General features: G+C 42.9%; 1 protein-coding gene across 2 annotated transcripts in view; it reads left to right on the top strand.

Moving 5' to 3' along the window:
• CDH20 (cadherin 20) overlaps positions 1-17,361 on the top strand; it is a 166,372-nt gene extending 149,011 nt beyond the window's left edge. Inside the window, exons 9-12 of one of the 2 annotated variants that reach the window (XM_031934548.1) lie at positions 764-885; positions 6,725-6,842; positions 11,587-11,838; positions 15,777-17,361. In XM_031934548.1, coding sequence (XP_031790408.1) covers positions 764-885; positions 6,725-6,842; positions 11,587-11,838; positions 15,777-16,282 — 998 coding nt within the window. In that variant the 3' untranslated portion in view covers positions 16,283-17,361. The remainder of the gene's footprint in view (positions 1-763; positions 886-6,724; positions 6,843-11,586; positions 11,839-15,776) is intronic. The other variant, XM_031934549.1, reaches the window with a different exon arrangement.
• Positions 17,362-18,010: the final 649 nt, after the last annotated feature.

The raw sequence follows: 18,010 nt of genomic DNA, 5'->3' as shown, positions 1-18,010 counted from the left end.
AATGCATTTTGGGATTTAGTAAAGTTATTAACCAAGAATAATTTCTGTGTCTTGCAATGTCTGTTTTGGGGTGGTGACCAAAACAGAAAAAGACAGGAGGAGCACTATCAGAGCTATGAAATTGTCTCTGCATGGCAGTGCCAAGCAAAAGACACAGTTCCCCATGAGAGACTATGACCCCAGCCAAAGATATGGATTTGGTGTGTGTTTGATCCTATAATATCCTGTTAGTCCCTAAGCAGAAATAAATGTGCAGTGTTACCTTTATTCCAGTGAATAACTGGAAATAAACCTTTGGAAATATAATTCAAAGAACTGATGATTCCACAGGAATAAAGCCAAGCAGTGCCACACAGTATGCATCCGATTGGCAATGGACTCTTTTAAAGTCCAGAATATAGAACTGACCTGCCTTTAATTCCAGAACTTGAAGTCTGAGCCAAATGGGAGATTGAAAACTTCTTTTTAAGATTCGTTTTGTGACACTTGCTCCCTTTTTCTCACCCTTCCCTTCATACTGCTGATAGCAAACGGTCACCAACACACACCTTGTTCTGCGCAAACTTCTCATATCCGGCCACACTCTTAGTAGGCGACACACGGATCCTATGCTCTTGCTACCATTTCCATGTACTTTATCCACTTCTTTCAAACCCAGACTCACCAGGTAAATACCTACTTCTAGCAAAGACAATTATTCTTTTTTCTTTTTCTTTTGGCATTACTAATCTCTCAGATTTGGTATTCCTTGTGTTTCCCTTAGACAATCCCTCCCAGGTTGGAAGTGTTCCTGTCACAATCAAAGTCTTAGATGTGAATGACAATGCTCCAGAGTTCCCCAGATTCTATGAAGCTTTTGTCTGTGAGAACGCCAAGGCAGGACAGGTAAGGCGGCCTATAGGTGGCGCACTCTGCTTAACCCCTAACATATAGAAACAATTGTTACAGATAACCAGATTCACCATCAAAGCGATTTTGACTCCAGAAACAAACAGTTCACAAAACAGAATCCCCAATTTCCATATATCAGGTTCCAACCATTTATTTCTTAAGACAACTATTTGAGGCCAGGTGTGGTGGCTCATGCCTGTAATCCCAGCATTTCTGGAGGCCAATGCAGGAAGATAGCTTGAGTCAAGGAGTTTGAGACCAGCCTGGGCAACATCGTGAGACCCTGTCTCTAAAAAAACTAAAAAAACAAAAAGATAACTATTTGGAACCTACATTACCTTTTATGGCCTAAACAGCACTTTGAGGGTGGCTTGACGTACAGGACAGCTGTATAAGGTATGTGTCCACCTGGAAACGGAATTGTGTAGCACCAATGGCAGTAACACCTACTCTGGGGCCTGGAAGTGAGGGACCAAGAAGACCAGGAAAAGGAGGAAGAAGTTGCTCTTTTCCCAAGTGTGGTACCAATTCCTCAAATATTCTGCAGTAGGACAAGTTTATTTTCTGTATCTTTCCACCTCCCTTTCTTCACTTCTGGCAAGAAGTACCTTATTTACGGACTGCCTGGCCTATCTCAGAATGCTGCCACCTAGAATGACCTACCCTCTCTCCTCCCTCAATTAAAACATCCATTTTCTTAGTGCTGCTCATGTCAGGTAAGTTTTGAGAAGAAAGTAATCCGAAACAACAAAGATCTACTTATTTGAAATCTAGCTCCAGAATCTTCAGAGATATATTCATATATTTTTTAAAGTATGCCCTTAAACCTAACTGAATATTTAGTTGATCAAATTCTAAGTGGTATAACTGAGAAACATCTGGAACTCCGTTTGGAGTGCCCATGTAGCAATGCATGTGTCAGACTGTTGCCTGTCCTATAATTTATCCATCTCCTCCATTCTGCTCCTGCTTTTGTAAAATGCTTTCCTCCCCTGCCTATGACCCAGCAACCCAACAGATCCCCTAATAGCCCTCATTTGCTCCCCTTCTCCACCTCAGAATATCCTGTGGTCCTATGGATGCTGGTGCTGGATCAAATGGGCTGAAATGGTTTTAACATGAAAGCTGGGGAAGTGCCTATTGGTAAGGCAGGGGCTCATGCACTGGTAATTCAGGTGTCTGACTGTAATCTAACTTTGCCTTCATGTATTAGTCCGTTTTCATGCTGCTGATAAAGACATAACCAAGCCTGGGTAATTTATGTTCCATGTGGCTGGGGAGGCCTCACAATCATGGTGGAAGGCAAAAGGCATGTCTTACATGGCAGCAGGCAAGACAAAAAGCCACGTGAAAAGGCAAACCCCTTATAGAACTATCAGACCTTGTGAGACTTACTCACTACCACAAACACAGAATGGGGGAAACTGCCCCCATGATTCAATTATCTCCCATCAGGTCCCTCCCACAACATGTGGGAATTATGGGAGCTACAATTCAAGATGAGATTTGGGTGGGGGCACAGACAAACCGTATCACTTCACTTCTCATACTCCCGCGTAGTAGTACCTCCAGCATCTTTTCGCACAGAGAGACTAGGTCTGCATAACCAAAACTTATGTTAGCTCCCTGAGCTCACCAAAGAGGGACTCAACACATCTTTACCATTTACTCAGCCAAAGCAAAAAGTGATTTACATCCCTCAGGGGAAGAAAGATGTTCCATCATGATTCTGATCTAGATTTATCTACCAATCTTGAAATTTGGTGTAATGGTCGATAGCTCTCCTAAAAAAAAATCTTTTCAACAAGTCTAGGATAATTCTCTTTCCACATCTAGTGAATTTCTAGTCTAGTAAGACCTGAAATATTATACAGCTAATACAAGTTACAATGCAGAATTTACAGCACAAGAAATGATCCGTGTTATTATAAGTAAAGAAGGGAGGTATACAAACTACACATACATGCTTGCAGTCATGTAAAATTATGACTGCAAGTAAACAATGAGAGGGAAGATGCAAAAATAGTATAGTTACTGTGCTAAGGTGGCTGAGTTTAAGTGATGAAGTTTGGGTCTTTATTTTAATAATTTTTGCTTTATATCATATAATTTATATATGTAATATAATATAAACTTTTATGTTATAAAATTACATGAATATTTTGTTATGACAAAATAAGCTGATTTTAATCTATAATACAAAGAGGGTGATAAGTAGCAGAGTAAATTAAACCTCCTTTCCCTCAAAACAAAGCACCCTCTTTTAAAGGGCTTCAGAGTAGGTGAGGTTGCATTCTGACAAGGGAAGGACATTTTAACTACCTCTCCTGTTTCTGTAGTCAAACAAACATAGTCCCCATTTCTAAATGCATCTTTTAATAGTCTGTTATATAGTGATCTGAAGTACACATCTGCCACTTCAAGTTCAGTCTGTTCCACTGTCACCTTTAGGCCAAGATACTGAAAATCTTACCCTTTGATTTGGGCTCTGGGAAATGTTTTGAAGATTATTCAAAAGCATGCGGCTCAGAGATATATCTGGTTTATAAAGAAACAGTCCTCCTTGTGTTTACTTGGCCTTGTGTTTACAAGACACTGTCGTTGGCTTCACGTCTGACAAGTCCACATACATGCTTTCCTCTTGGTAAGCAGCCTTGAAGGAAGCCCATAAAGAAATCAGATAACGTACTTGGTGATGGCCAAGGGCGGAATGAAACCAGCTGAGCAGAATATTGCATGACAAGCGGGGCTGAGGAAGAAATCTGACTTGCCGGGAGAACAGAGAGCAGGAGAGCAGAACATGCACTCCCAATCCAGACTTAGCGATTTGTGTCTTCACTCACTCGTGCTTTGAAGCCCTGTAAGCAACCAGCTCTGTGCCTCGGGCCCCAATCTCAACAATATATTCACAATACGCAGACCAGATATTCTGAAATGACTTTCCCAACTATGTTTATCAAGTTATGTAGAATCACCTATGTGTAACGTGCCTCAAGAAATATGTTACCTCTATATGTCTTTGGCACTACAAGCAAGCTGAAAAGTGCTGGCTCTGTCTCCAGGCAGAGACAGGACAGGAGGGTAATCCTAGAGTGTGAGCAGCACGGATACGAGGATTGGCTGTGGGCAAGCTGATCTCCATTACTCTCCTGACCCTTACCTTCCTGGCAACTCCATTCCCCCCACTTTCAGGTTCAACAGTTGGGGTCTCCAGGAGGCATACCCTGAGATGGAGTTCCAGGATAAGGTGTTTATTAAGGAGGGCCCTTAGGGCCAGCATCTGTGTGAGGGAAGCAAAGGAAGTAGGACTAGGCAAAAGAAGTCCAGCTGCCATGCAGACTCACTAACTGCCTCAGCTGACTTCTCAGTTCCAGAACTAGAGTTTCCCCAAGTTGAGATGGGATACCCAGACCTGTATACTATCACATTAATTAGTCACTGGATGTCTGTCGCCCTGGAAGGATGTGCTGACCACGGGCGTCTTAGTCAGTTTGTACTGCTATAAAGGATTACCTGAGGCTGGGTAATTTATAAAGAAAACATGTTCATTTGGCTCATGGTTCTGCAGGCTGTACAAGAAGCATGGTGCCAGCATGTGCATCTAGGGAGGGCCTCAAGCTGCTTCCACACTTGGAGGAAGGGGGAAGGAAGCTGACATGTGCAGATCACATGGTGAGAGGAAGCAAGGCAGGAGGGGAAGGTGCCAGGCTCTTTTTAACAACTAGCTATCACAAGAACAAACAGAGTAAGAACTCAACTCATTATGAGGACAACTGCACCAAGACGATGACTCCAGCACCTCCCACCAGGCCCCACCTCCAACAATGGGGATCAGATTTCAACATGAGATTCAGTGGGGTCAAATATCCAAACCATAGGAGTGGGTAGGTGGCTGTCTGCAATTGGCAATCCCCAAAGGGACTGGTAGGTGATAACTAGGGGAAAGGTCCTTCATTGAAGGGGGATCTGAGCAACACTGTCCAAAAGGCCCCCTGGATGGGAGTTCCCCCAACCACCACCCCCACTCATTTAATCTTCAGCATATTGTGAGGGTAGCTTTACCTCCTCTAATTTACAGATGAAAAAACACAAACTAAGCAAGCCCACCTTTGATGTCCTGGTTCCTATGGTGGTAGAAGCATAGCTGGCTTTTAAACAGCAGGAGTGGCAAGTCTACAGGGCTGGGCCCAAGATGGGTAGGAGTAGTCTGTGCTGTTGCTTGGTAGGAGAGGAAACACATATGAAGGAGGCTGCCGTTCAATGCCTCTTCTATATCCCCCTCAGCATGCCAGCTCCCATTCCAGTAGTCTGTTTCACACAGATTTCTTTAACAGCTTTTAGATCAGGGTCTCCATAGACTTCATGCAACGTACTCCTTTGAAAAACATTATGGAAAAGGCAAAACTTGGCCAGTGAATCCAACAGGAAGCCACGTGACCTCCTGCTCTCCCCACCCCCAAGTTCTGCTTCTGACTCCTGTCTATTCTGCATTTGCACTCTGGGGATCCTGTGCTATCGTTGCTAGCTCTCCCTCCTGCCAACAAAATGTGACTCCCTGTGACCCATTCCCTCAGGTCTGTTTTCTGTTAACCCGACATGGCAAATGCCAATGTGTCACTCACTCACTTCTCTTCAGGTCATAGTCATTCTTAAACAGGGGCTTCTCAAAGACAGCAATTTAGCCCTGAAATACTGGGTCAGTGATGAAGTTAAATAGACGAGGTGAGAAGAAAATATGGGGTCAAGCAGGACTCTGCGGCACCCGAGCCCTTTAACTCAAAGTTCTTACTTTTTAGACTGCCTAGAAACGGCTGCCCATGGTGGAAGAATATATGTCATATTGATGTCTAACATCTGAAGTATTTAGGTAACATTTATCCTATGCCTACTAACATACTCAAGCCCAACCCTAAAGCAAAATCAAATCCCGAGGTGTGTGATGGCATAGAGACTGTGCAGGGAAGTTTCACATGGAACGGGAGAGTTCCCTTACCCCCCTTGCAGGACAGGAGTGTGCCCCGCTCAAACCCCTAGGGGGAGCATGCAAATGGGCAGGTGCAGAAGCCATGGGGAGCGCTTTGGGCTCTAGCCCCACAGCAGCATCTAGGACTCCTGAAGCCCAAGTGGGCGTGTGTTACAGTGTGCTCTCTCTCAGCTATGCCTTCTGCAGATGGCCTGTATTAGCTGAACAGACCCTCTGCCTTATCACAAGGACAGAGGGCCAGTGTGACAGCCTGAGTTCTTGCCCAGTGAACTGGAAGAATCAGATCACACATGGGCTGGAAGGTTGAGTGCAACATTTATTGAGTGGTGAAGGTGACTCTTAGTGAGATGGATGGGAGGCCGGAAGCGGGGGATGGAGTGGGAAGGTGTTCTTCCCCTGGACTCAGGCTGCCCAGTGGCCAGACTCTTCTCCGACTGCCCTGGGCTGAACTCCCCTTGGCATCCACATCATTCCACCATCGCTAGTCTGCCAAGCGTCTGCTGGAGTGCTCCTCTTCTCCTCTCAACACCCAGCTGCTTGTGTCTGTGGCTGCTAAGGTCTCAGGTTTTTAAGGGTCCAGAATGGAGGGCGTGGCAGGCCAGAGTGGTCTTGGAAAATGCAACATTTGGGCCCAAAAACAGCAGTTCCTATTCTCACTTAGGTCCATAAAGCCCTTGCCAGGGACTCTGCCCTTCTCTACCCAGCATTTCCCTGCCCCTTTCCCATATCAATGATATCCTTCCATTAGGTACAACAATCCACCATCACATTTCCAGGTTTGGGATTTAACTGGGCCCTGGTGCTTTTTCCTTTGGCTCCAGCTCACCTGATTTCATGTCCCTCCCTCAGCTGATCCAGACAGTGAGTGCAGTGGACCAAGATGACCCACGCAATGGTCAGCATTTCTACTACAGCTTGGCTCCTGAGGCTGCTAACAACCCCAACTTTACCATAAGGGACAACCAAGGTAATCAGGTGGAGGGTTAGCTATCTATGCTTTTGTACAGCATAGGCCAGCTACTTTGGGTTACAGTCTTATGCAAATAGTGTCAAAGGCTACCTGCTCTTTACCAGCAATCCTCAAGCAATCCTCCTGTCTCAGCCTCCCAAAGTGCTAGGATTACAGGCATGAGCCACTGTACCCAGCTTCACAGAGTCTTTTAAAGTTTTGTTTCAGAACAACAAACTCGGAGAACCCTTTGCCAACTCTAAAACTCCTTCAGTCAGTAAGTCGACAGATGTTTACTGAGTACCTGTCCTGTGCCAGAAACACTGCAAAGCACAAAGGCGAAATTCTTCATTTCCACTGGTAGCAGCCCTGTTCACATGTTCTGTAACAATGGGAAAAATCTGAGAAAGACAGAAAGTGACCTAGATTTAAATAAAAAAAAAAAAAAAGAAAGAAAGAAAAGAAAAGAAAAAAACCCCTGGGGGAACATTTCTAGGCAGAGATCAAAGCAGAAAACACTAAAAAGCTCTCCAAACAAAAAAGAGACAAAGGATAAGTAACAGAGATAAGAAAGGGCAAATACAGGACCATAAACACAGTTTTGGCACTGAAACAGCTTTATCATTTGAGGATGATTTAGAGACACACTTTCAGGTAGGCTTCCCTATCCAGAAACTGCTCCCCGCTACAGCTTTGATGGAACAGAATTCAGGCCCCTTTTCCAGCGAGCATTCAGACCAGCTAAGGGGCTCACAGACCCAGCACACTCTTTTTTGGGCACAGATGGGAAAAGGAAGGATTTCTGTTCTCTAGCCAGATGATTTGCTTCAAAAGGAAAGAAAAGGTCAGGGCAATGGAAAAAATAAGTTAAACGGTCAAATGAACCTCATCTGTTGTTAACTCTACTGCCAGCTAGCCATCTGACCCTGGGAAGGTTATCACTTCTCCAGACTGCAAGAGCCTCATTTTCATTCCAATTCTAAAATATTTATTGCCACTTTGTAAAAATCTAAGCAAAGGGTAACAAAAAGTCATGATCAGGTTAGGCACACCTAGTTTTAGTTTCAAATAGCAATTATTTCAGATTAAAAGTATTGCTTCAACCCCATATGACAGTTTTCTGCTGTAAAACTTGAGAATCTCAAACCTGATTTCTTCTAAATGGGAAAGCCTTCTAAGTCATCCCTTCAACCTCCTACATGTCATCATAAAACTACTATAATAATTCTGGAAGGAATGGCAATATGAATTATAAAGACAGAAATACTTTGATTAAATATCCTGAAGTTTTTATTGGGTCAAAATTTTTAACTATTCATTTATCTGCTTCGTAGGGAAAGTATTCCAGCAAAAAGTGGTTTCAGCCTAGGACTGGCTTTACAAAGCCAACCCTGGGGGGAAAAAATAACGCACTGTAACACATTATATTTTTTCTTCAACTGTTCAGCTAAGCCATCATTCTAATGAGTGAAACAAAATGCAGCAAAATGCTGCAAATTTCTTAAAGATGACTTTGGGCACCAATTTATGGAACCAATTCCTTAAAAAGATGGGCCACTGGCACTGGATGACTATAATAAGATGTGACTCATCTCTTGGAAGGTTTCCCAAAACAGAAGTCAGCACATCTTCAACAGAAAGCATGAACTCTTAATCTCCAAATGACAATTTATACCACAAGTATCCTTTACTGAGGCTCATTTTAAAACTGACCAAGTCTAGGCACAGCGGCTCATGCCTGTTACTCTGACACTTTGGGAGGCTAAGGCAGGAGAACTTCTTGATACCAAGAGTTCAAGACCAGCCTGGGCAACACAGCAAGACCCTATCTCTGCAAAACATTTTTTAAAAATTAGCCAGGGATGGTGGCACACACCTGTAGTCCCAGCTAGTTGGGAGCCTGAGGCAGGAGGATCACTTCAGACCAGGAGTTTGAGATCAGCCTGGGCAACACACTAAGACCTCATCTCTACGAATTTTTTTTAATTAGCCAGACATGGTGGCATGCACCTGTAGTCTCAGCTACTTGGGAGGCTAAGGTGGGAGGATCACTTGAGCCCAGGAGTTCAAGGCTGCAGTGAGCTATGATCAGACCACTGTACGCCAGCTTGGGTGACAAAGCAAGATCCTGTCTCTAAAAAAACCCAACACAGCAAAAACTGACTAATATAAGGCAGATCTACTGTCAACTACCTCTGTTCCCGTGCCTGAAACATAATGTCCTTTTATGAACACAACAGGGCACTATCTCCAGTAAAGCGTTTTTTTTACTTTTCAGCCCCAAAACATTCTGAAAAGAATTATGTATATATAGTACTTCACAGTTGCAAAAGTGTTTTCCCATAACTTGATATTTACAATAATTCTGTGAAGCTTTAAGGAAGTTATTAATCCTTCTGATTCTTATTATCCCATCTGATAGATGAGGAAAGTAAGCAAATGGCCCAAGACCAGAAAATCAATAAGCATTAAAATTGGGACCAGAAATCGGGTCCTGTTTTACCATGCCCACCCCTCACACCCCACCCCCCACACACAGTGTTCTCTGTCACCTTAGGAGAGAATGCTGTTTCCAAATAAGTTGCTAAAGCCCTAATTATCACATTCAACAAAAATTTTTCAAGTGGCTACTATATGCCAGGCCCCTTCTAGCACTGGACTCAGCAATGTGATGCTCTGATATTTGTCTTTAATCTTAAATAATTCTTAGATCAAGAAACATATATGTCATAGATATAATACTTCTATGAATTTCGGCTCTAGTCAGAGTTTCTAAAAGTTTTACGACCTCACCTGGACTAAACCAAAAAAATTTTAAAAAGTTCTGATTAGAGAAAAACCTGCTTTCTGAAAAAACAAACAATTAAAGCTACAAAGTGGAATTGACAGTACTTAGCTATTAAGTCTGGAAAACAGAAAGGTTCATGGGTTGTGTGGTAGGTGGAAATATGAATATAATCCTCAGGTTGGCCTCCCTTCTCCATTGAGAAGAAAATAAGAAGTAGCCTGTATCAAAGCAGGAAGAGATTATGCTTATCTGAATTTTTTTTTTGACAGTTAACATTACTAAATAAGCAGTTATATAGCATAATCGAAGGTATGCATGTTTTGGAGACAGAGAGACCAGAGTTCAAATCCCAGCTCTGTTACTAACTAGGTTAGCAGCTTCAAACAAATTATAAAATCACTCTAGGCCTTACTTCTACTTCTAAAAAGGAGTGAGATTATTACTATCTCCAAATTGTGAAGACTGAGGGAGATACTGCATGCAAAGTGCAGGTACATGGCACATGAGCCTTTAGTAACAATAGCCGTTAGCATCAAAAGCAGGTGGAAGAGGGAAAGTTAATTAAGGGGTAATGCGTTACTCAAAATAGCCCAAGTTATGCTACAGGAACAACTACCATGAAAATCTCAGTGGCTTAGCACAACTACAGTTAATTTCTTGCTCACATACAGCCTACGGTGGATCTGAGCTCAGTGTCCCAGGCTGCCCCACTCTGCATCTCACACCCTGTGGTTCTTTCTCAGTAACTACAGCAAGGAAAAAGCATGGAGACTCATACATCAGCTCATACAGACTTCTGCCTAGAAGTAACACAAATCACAATTGCTCATCAACTAAAGCAAATCACACAGACATAGCCACATTTAAGAAGACAGAAAAGTATAATCCTTTATTAAGTTCAAAAAGAGAAGAAGAATCAGAAATACTGATGATCACTAATAATGTTTTCTTAGGTTAGGCTCTCAGAATTTGTTGTGATGTTCTCAACTCTTTCCTATGAAATATGAAACACATCCATGGGACCTCTGTGTTGGTGGTATTAGCTTTAAGAATCACTTCTTGTATGTCCTACCACATCTCTCAAATTTTTCCTCTGCTGAAAATAATCCGAGCTTTGCAAAAGTATATCTACTTCAGAATTCAAACCTACTCCAGGAAACCTGAGAATGTAGATTTTAAAAATGAACACTGCCACAACACAGTATGTGAATATAAATGTAAACACACACGTACACATCCCAACTTTGTAGAAAATATCTAATAATTTGACTAATCCCCTTTAAAACTGGAGGAAAGATTTCTAGTATTGATCAGGAACAAATTTTCAACAAGTTCATATTAACTGCTTAAAGTTAGACCACCAACTCAGGAGAAATAACAAGGTGTGTCATATGATTAGGAGATTTCAAATAAGCTTCTACTAAATAAGCAGGTTCTTTAGGAAGCACAGGAGTTGGTGACTGCATTTCAGAGGCATAAAAGAAAATAGTAAAAGACATGAATTCCAGTCAAAGTGGCAAAAATAAGCAATCTGCCACAGCCACATGGGCTCCTCAGCATTCTTTTGCTGGAGGCACAAAGCAGCACTGGCGCCTTGGCAAGCTGCTGAGCAGGAACAAACAGGGACCACAAGTCACCAGTGATTGTTCTTTTCTGTCAAGCTTTCCCAGGGACATTTTTGTTAGATCTGAAGTCTGACAGTTCGCCTTGGGCACTTTATGTCACAAAGGATAAGACAGACTCAAAAAAGGCTTTCTCTTCCAAGCCTCAGGGTTTTACCTAAAAGCAAGCAAAAAGTCTGATTTCTGAATCCAAATGCTGATCCAGGCAAACCCGCCCATGGCTGACCACTACCAGGGAATATCTGACTATCCTCTTTCCTTCTTACTCCCTGCCCCTGCCCCCTTGCTTTCCTCAATCCAAGAAATTAATTCATCTTCCCTTTTCCAATCCTGGAACCCCTCCTTCTTTCAGATAACACAGCACGGATTCTAACCAGGAGGTCTGGTTTCCGGCAGCAGGAGCAGAGTGTCTTTTACCTGCCTATCCTGATAGCAGATAGCGGGCAGCCCGTGCTGAGCAGCACAGGCACACTGACCATCCAAGTGTGCAGCTGTGATGACGATGGCCACGTCATGTCCTGCAGCCCAGAGGCCTACATGCTCCCAGTCAGTTTGAGCCGGGGTGCCCTCATTGCCATCCTGGCCTGCATCTTCGTCCTCTTAGGTGAGTAAGGGGCTGCTTTCCCTTCTGTGGAGTCCTGCCAGTGCTTACTCACACATCCACTCATTACCTTCCTGACACAGCTATTCAGAACTGATCTTCCACACCTTGCTTACTCAAAAGGTGGTAGAGTGAGGCTGCAAAAAAACAGTAAAGAAACTGAGGACAGTCCCTTCTTCAAGGTGTCTGTGGTAAGATCAAAGCACATATACTTACGAAGTATCTACTATGAGCTGGGGCACCATACAAGGTGCTAGGATTAATAAAACAGACACATCCTGGCCTTCCTGAGTTTACTTCAGAACAAAGCAGGTTCGTTTTGACATCATAGAATCAAAATTACAATTTAGACAGGATTTGATGATCACCTCTTCTAACCCCTTCATTTAAGTAATAGCTAAGTCACAAAGGGGTAAGTGACAGGCTCAAAACCAAAGTCAGAGGCAGAGCCAGGGCTGAAAAGCAGGCAGGCCATACACACTGGGCACCCCTGTGGCGCAACAGCACTGCCTTTCTCCTAAACGCTCATCCCGATTCTGGAGGTGGTATTACAGGGAAGGGAAGAGGGATAAGGTATCCTGGCTGGACAAGTGACAGGGATAGATGCCATTTCAAACAGGGTAGTCAGGGAATCCCTCACTGATAAGACCTTTGAGCAGAGAGCTGAAGGAAGTGATGGTGTGAACCACACAGATTTCTGGAGAACAAGCTGTTTGGGGTGATTAGTTCCCCTCCCAGGCACCATGGCCATCTAACCAGGAACGGCGACTAAACAGGGTCAGTTTTCCTCTGCTGACGAAATAAGGGCATTACAGGCCAGTAGTGGGAGAGCACTACTGGGGTTAAGGAATCCTTCCTTCCTCCTCTCAAGTCATACTGCAAGGCGGCTCCCCAACTCCCTGGTATGTAAGGCCATCCTTGCAATTGTTTTCTAATTCCACACTCAAAAACAGAGAAACAAAAACACCTAAACCAACTCTCGCAAAAAAGAAAATATCTGTACGTATACCCTTACTCTTCTTATTGAACCAATCCATAGCAAATATATCTTGCTTAGAGAAAAACAGATTTAGTAGATACTAGTATTATTCAATATAAAAGAAATCCGAGTTTTCTGAGAGAAAAAGCCCTGAGGATTGAAATTAGAATAGAGGTACAGATATTCACATACACCCCCAATCCCAAGTTCACCTCTATACCAAGAGACAGAGCAAAGAAAGAAGTTCCTGTGAAAAATGTCAGCACTTGATTTTCTAGGTAGGTCTGTGGAATGTGCTTCTCAAAATACATATAAAAATACAACATGTGGTTTAATTTTGTTGTTTTGGTTCAGCCCTACGCAAAGAGAGAAAGAGTATAAATAAGTAACCTTTCTAAGTTCTCGGATCCCTGTGTCAGACAAAATTGTTACCGTTTCTGGACCCTGACTGCATTGACAAGTAAAACCTCCCTGCAATTCCTTGAGTTTCCATAAGGTGGCATTGGGGGTCCTTGAGTGCAGAACTGGACAACCGGTAAGAGGCCTTTGAAGAAACTTGTTCCTGGGAGAAATTTCCAGACTGGCTATCCTTACTTCTATCTTTGGAAAATGTCGAAGTTAAAAGTTCACTCTGGCCCACAAAAAGCCATCATTACAGAAATACTGATTTAAAGAGACTGGCTTGGAGAGGCTCTCAAGTTAAAAATGGTGTGCAAGGGACAATTTATTTTATCCCTCCCCACCCATGATGATGTCTTGTCTTTTGAACTCTACAGAAAAAGTAAACAGTTTTCAGGAGCTAAATTGAGCAGAGCTGTCATAAAATCCTCACACTTTTAAGTACTCTTACTTCTAAGAGTACGCATCCCACATTAAGAATAATTCACGAAACTTTAAGATTTGAGTTGCATTTGTCAACAAAATACTACATTTTGTGGACAACTAAATTAATTCTGACTTCGTGGGGTTTTTTTTTTTCATGTCTCACATATGTATGTAGTTCCTGGAAAATCTCATAAGGTCTATGCACCATGCTTACAGTACCCAAAGAATAAACCATCCCTAGAACTAATTCTCTTCGGTCAGAGAAGTCTTTCAGCTAAATAAGACCATTTTCCTCAAAATCTGATTTTCATGGCATTATATAATATTTGTTATTTAAATTAGATTACCTAAAAAAAAAAGACATATAGCAATCTTTATTTTTCAAGAAACGGACTAATTCTATATAAACAGCCTACTTCTCCATGACCATCAGAATTCTCTCCAGCAAGGTACTCAAAAGACTTCCAATTTTGCTTCCTAGCATTTTCCGAAATACCACCCCTACCACTTCAAGGTCACCTCTGTGAAGCCCTTCTCAGTCTCCCAAGTAAAATTCACTGGCCCTGCCTCTGTACTCTCCTCCAGACACTTGTGGCTCTAATAGCCCTTATCACTGTCTGACTTGCATTAATTATCGGCATCCATAATCTCCTTAGATTACAAACTCGCAGGAGCAGAATCCATGTCACACTCAATACTGTTTCCCCATTGCTTAGCATAGAGCCTTAAAAACATTTGGGTTTAATAACTTTACTGAATCCTGCAAACACAGCATGCTCACTTCGAATCTCAGGTCTCCAACCTGCATCAATCCCAATCACACTCCAACCTTTCATGCTCGATTCAAGCCCTCACTTCCTTGGAGTCCTATTAGTCTCTTTTTCTCTAGGAATCTCACCATCCTTTTAGTCCACGCCTCGTATTTTTGCACACAGAGAAAATACACACAAGCATATCATCATTTCCTGTGTATGTTTTGTCACCAAAGCTATCTGGGAAAACATTACGTATTAATGTCATTAATTGCAATTTATAAAAAAGCACATCTACATTCAACAACATTTTTGAATCATTGTTGTGAGTTTTATTAGTCTGTAATCTTTTACTGTGTGTATGAATGTACTCCACTTTTTCCCCTTGGATAAACTGGGGTCTTATTTTGCAGTGTGTCAAACTGTCACTGTTCACTAGCTGTAACAAAGCACACCAGAAAAAAAAAAAATCAATAACAGTTCTACAGCTAAAACCTCAACACTCTTCCTGAAAAACGTTTTCAGTCAGAGAGATAAATAGCTCAATGGGATTATCTCTCTCTCTCCTTTAAACCCCGGCGAACACATTTGGGGAGGGGGGGGGAAATGCATTTGCTGGGATAAAATTTTATCCAAACCTGCAAGGGCACATCTAACAGTGTGGTGTTTCTTTAATAACATGATGAATTATATAAAATGCCACTGCTCATTCTCTCCCTTCCATAAACACCCTTGGGTCCAGAAAGCCACAACTACCTCTCTAATGAAAGGCTTCTCTGAGGAACCTGAGTTTACTGGACCCCAGGGATCACTTACGTTCTGTTGTTTTTTAGAGGTATAAAAAGACTACAACTTTGGCGCATACTTAGTATTTGTGTCTCTATGCATATTAAGATATGATTACATACAAAGTAGAACTCTATTAAGATTTAACATAAGGAAGCAGCACTCCCCCTACATAAGACTTCCACATTATAAGAGGAGAAATGTATATTTACCATCATATAAACAGAGCACATGATCTGGTCCTTAAGAGTATGTTGGTCCATAACAGGCCTTTGTGCTTTGTTAATTGGATTTTAAATTGGGTGTTAGCTGTAGAGACACACACAATTTCAAAACAGCACGCTGATGTTGAGACTATATGCAATTTCTTCTAATTAAACCATTTAAAAAATACAGTCACTGTCCACAACCTGACTTACAGAAGGAGAACAAGGTGGACTTAAATTAGAATTCCCCGAGGTTTCAGATATCCAAAAGCTATCTGAGCTCTCTCCACTCGGTAGCTCTTCCCCAACCGCGGTGAATCAACACTATTTCTACTCACCGCACACACAGCCACATCTCCTAGGTAAACAGACTCTCCTTTTTCTTCCTGGCAGTGCTGGTGTTGCTCATTTTGTCCATGAGGCGGCACCGGAAACAACCATACATCATCGACGACGAGGAAAACATCCACGAGAACATCGTCCGCTATGACGACGAGGGCGGCGGCGAGGAGGACACCGAGGCCTTCGACATCGCGGCCATGTGGAACCCCCGGGAGGCGCAGGCGGGGACCGCCCCCAAGACGCGGCAGGACATGCTGCCCGAGATCGAGAGCCTCTCCCGCTACGTGCCTCAGACGTGCGCAGTGAACAGCACCGTCCACAGCTACGTGCTGGCCAAGCTCTACGAGGCCGACATGGACCTGTGGGCGCCGCCCTTCGACTCCCTTCAGACGTACATGTTCGAGGGCGACGGCTCTGTGGCGGGGTCGCTGAGCTCCCTGCAGTCGGCCACGTCGGACTCGGAACAGAACTTCGACTTCCTGACGGACTGGGGGCCCCGCTTCCGGAAGCTGGCCGAGCTCTACGGGGCGTCGGAGGGACCCGCGCCACTGTGGTGACGGAAGCCAGGAGGCAGGCGCGCGTCCAAATCCAGACGTTCTCCGCGGGTGCTTCGCGGACAAGGCGCAGCCGACCACACGAGCAATACTGTGCTGGAGAGTGAGAATGGGGGAGAGCGGGCGAACAGAGCTCTCTCTGGATCAGCTTTACTTGGGTAGATTAAGTTACATAAGCAAAAGGAAACCCAGGAAGTAGAGGGCAGAATCTTCAATTACCTTTTTTTCTTTTCTTTTTGATTTTTCTGACACTGTGCGAAGGCTTGGAGTCCAACGTGTTATGACAAGGGTGACTTTTCTCCGCCATTCGCTAAGGCGTTTGTCGCTTTTCCACCACAGAAAGGCTCTGGCCTTGGATACAGAGAAGCCAATTGAAAGCAGAAAGTTCTACTCTCATATCTATTTTTTATCTTAGTCTCCATTTAAGAGTTTTCCTGGCTCATGAAACCACAGATACCAACCCACAAGAAAGAACAGAAAACTTGTTACTCAGTGAAATTAACCTACTTGTTCTGGGATGGTTGGAATTTATCGTAACCCTTTTGAGACAAGGTTAAAACTGAATCAGCCTTGCATGGGGGTGGATGGGTGGGAGGGTGGGTGAAGGAAGAGACATAGACTTTATGCTCAAGTTTAGTGGCCGAACCAAGAGATGTTGGCATTACAGCTCATCCAACGCCGTCAAGTTAGAGTGCCCGTGTCTCCTCTCAGCTCTTTAACTGTGCCCCTGCAAAATTGTTCAGAATGAAACCAGAAAAACCTGCCTCTTTTGCACTGTAGATGTCTCTTCCATGTGCCAAATGTGGAGATTAGATGCTACAAATGAAAGCCAAATAAAAAGAAGTATCTGATAAAAGCATGGGTTAGAGGGCTTTCCTAATCTGTGTGAGGTCAATCCAAGGGATGTTTACATACTGTAGATAACCTACTTGAACAAAAATCAGTATTATAGAGAATAAATGGATGTAAGAAAATTACATGTACAAGTTTTGTATATTTGTTAATAATTTTGGTAATAAATATGATGTACTGCATCTCAGTACCTTAGCACTTCTTTTAATAAAAGTTAAATAGAAGGAAAAGTCTATTGCAAATTTGTTTAATTGTTGAACAGGTAGAAGATGACTTTGTAATCCGGATCTACCTCAGGCTCCCGGAGTTGGGGCTAATTTGTAAGGCAAAAAAAGTGGCAAAGAAGTGTGAGGCTGCATTGTCTTTCAGTCGCTAAACATATTAACATTATGGTTGAAACTGTTAAGCTTTTAATGAACACCCTCCATTTCTTCATCCCTGAAGAAAGCAAAGGGTGGTTTGGTAAGATCCATGGTACAATGGTGAATTTAGCACATATTTTTCATTTTGCAAAAGGGTATTACCCATAGCCGCCAATGAGGCAGGCTGCTGTGCTACTTACATCTCTATTTCATTGGCAAATTGAGCTCACGGATGGTTGCAACCATATTTTATTCATCTTTTCTTTTGCTACAGTAGCTAGCATACTCTTTTGCATACAGTAGGTGCTTAACACATACTTCGTGGCTACACGATGGGAAGTATCTCTTTATCTGACATTCTATTACTAAAAAATATTTTACACAACTATCTTCACAATTGAGGACAAACTGTGAACAAAATCATTTCCTGAGAGTCTTGATTATAGCAACAGTTCTCAAATTTTAATGCATCAGAATTACCTGAAGAAATTGTTAAACTACCGCACCCCTAGATTTT

Source organism: Piliocolobus tephrosceles, chromosome 18 (assembly GCF_002776525.5).
Source record: "Piliocolobus tephrosceles isolate RC106 chromosome 18, ASM277652v3, whole genome shotgun sequence".
Lineage (NCBI taxonomy): Eukaryota > Metazoa > Chordata > Mammalia > Primates > Cercopithecidae > Piliocolobus > Piliocolobus tephrosceles.
Note: the sequence above shows the minus strand (reverse complement) of the source record. Positions and strands in the feature narration are given on the sequence as shown.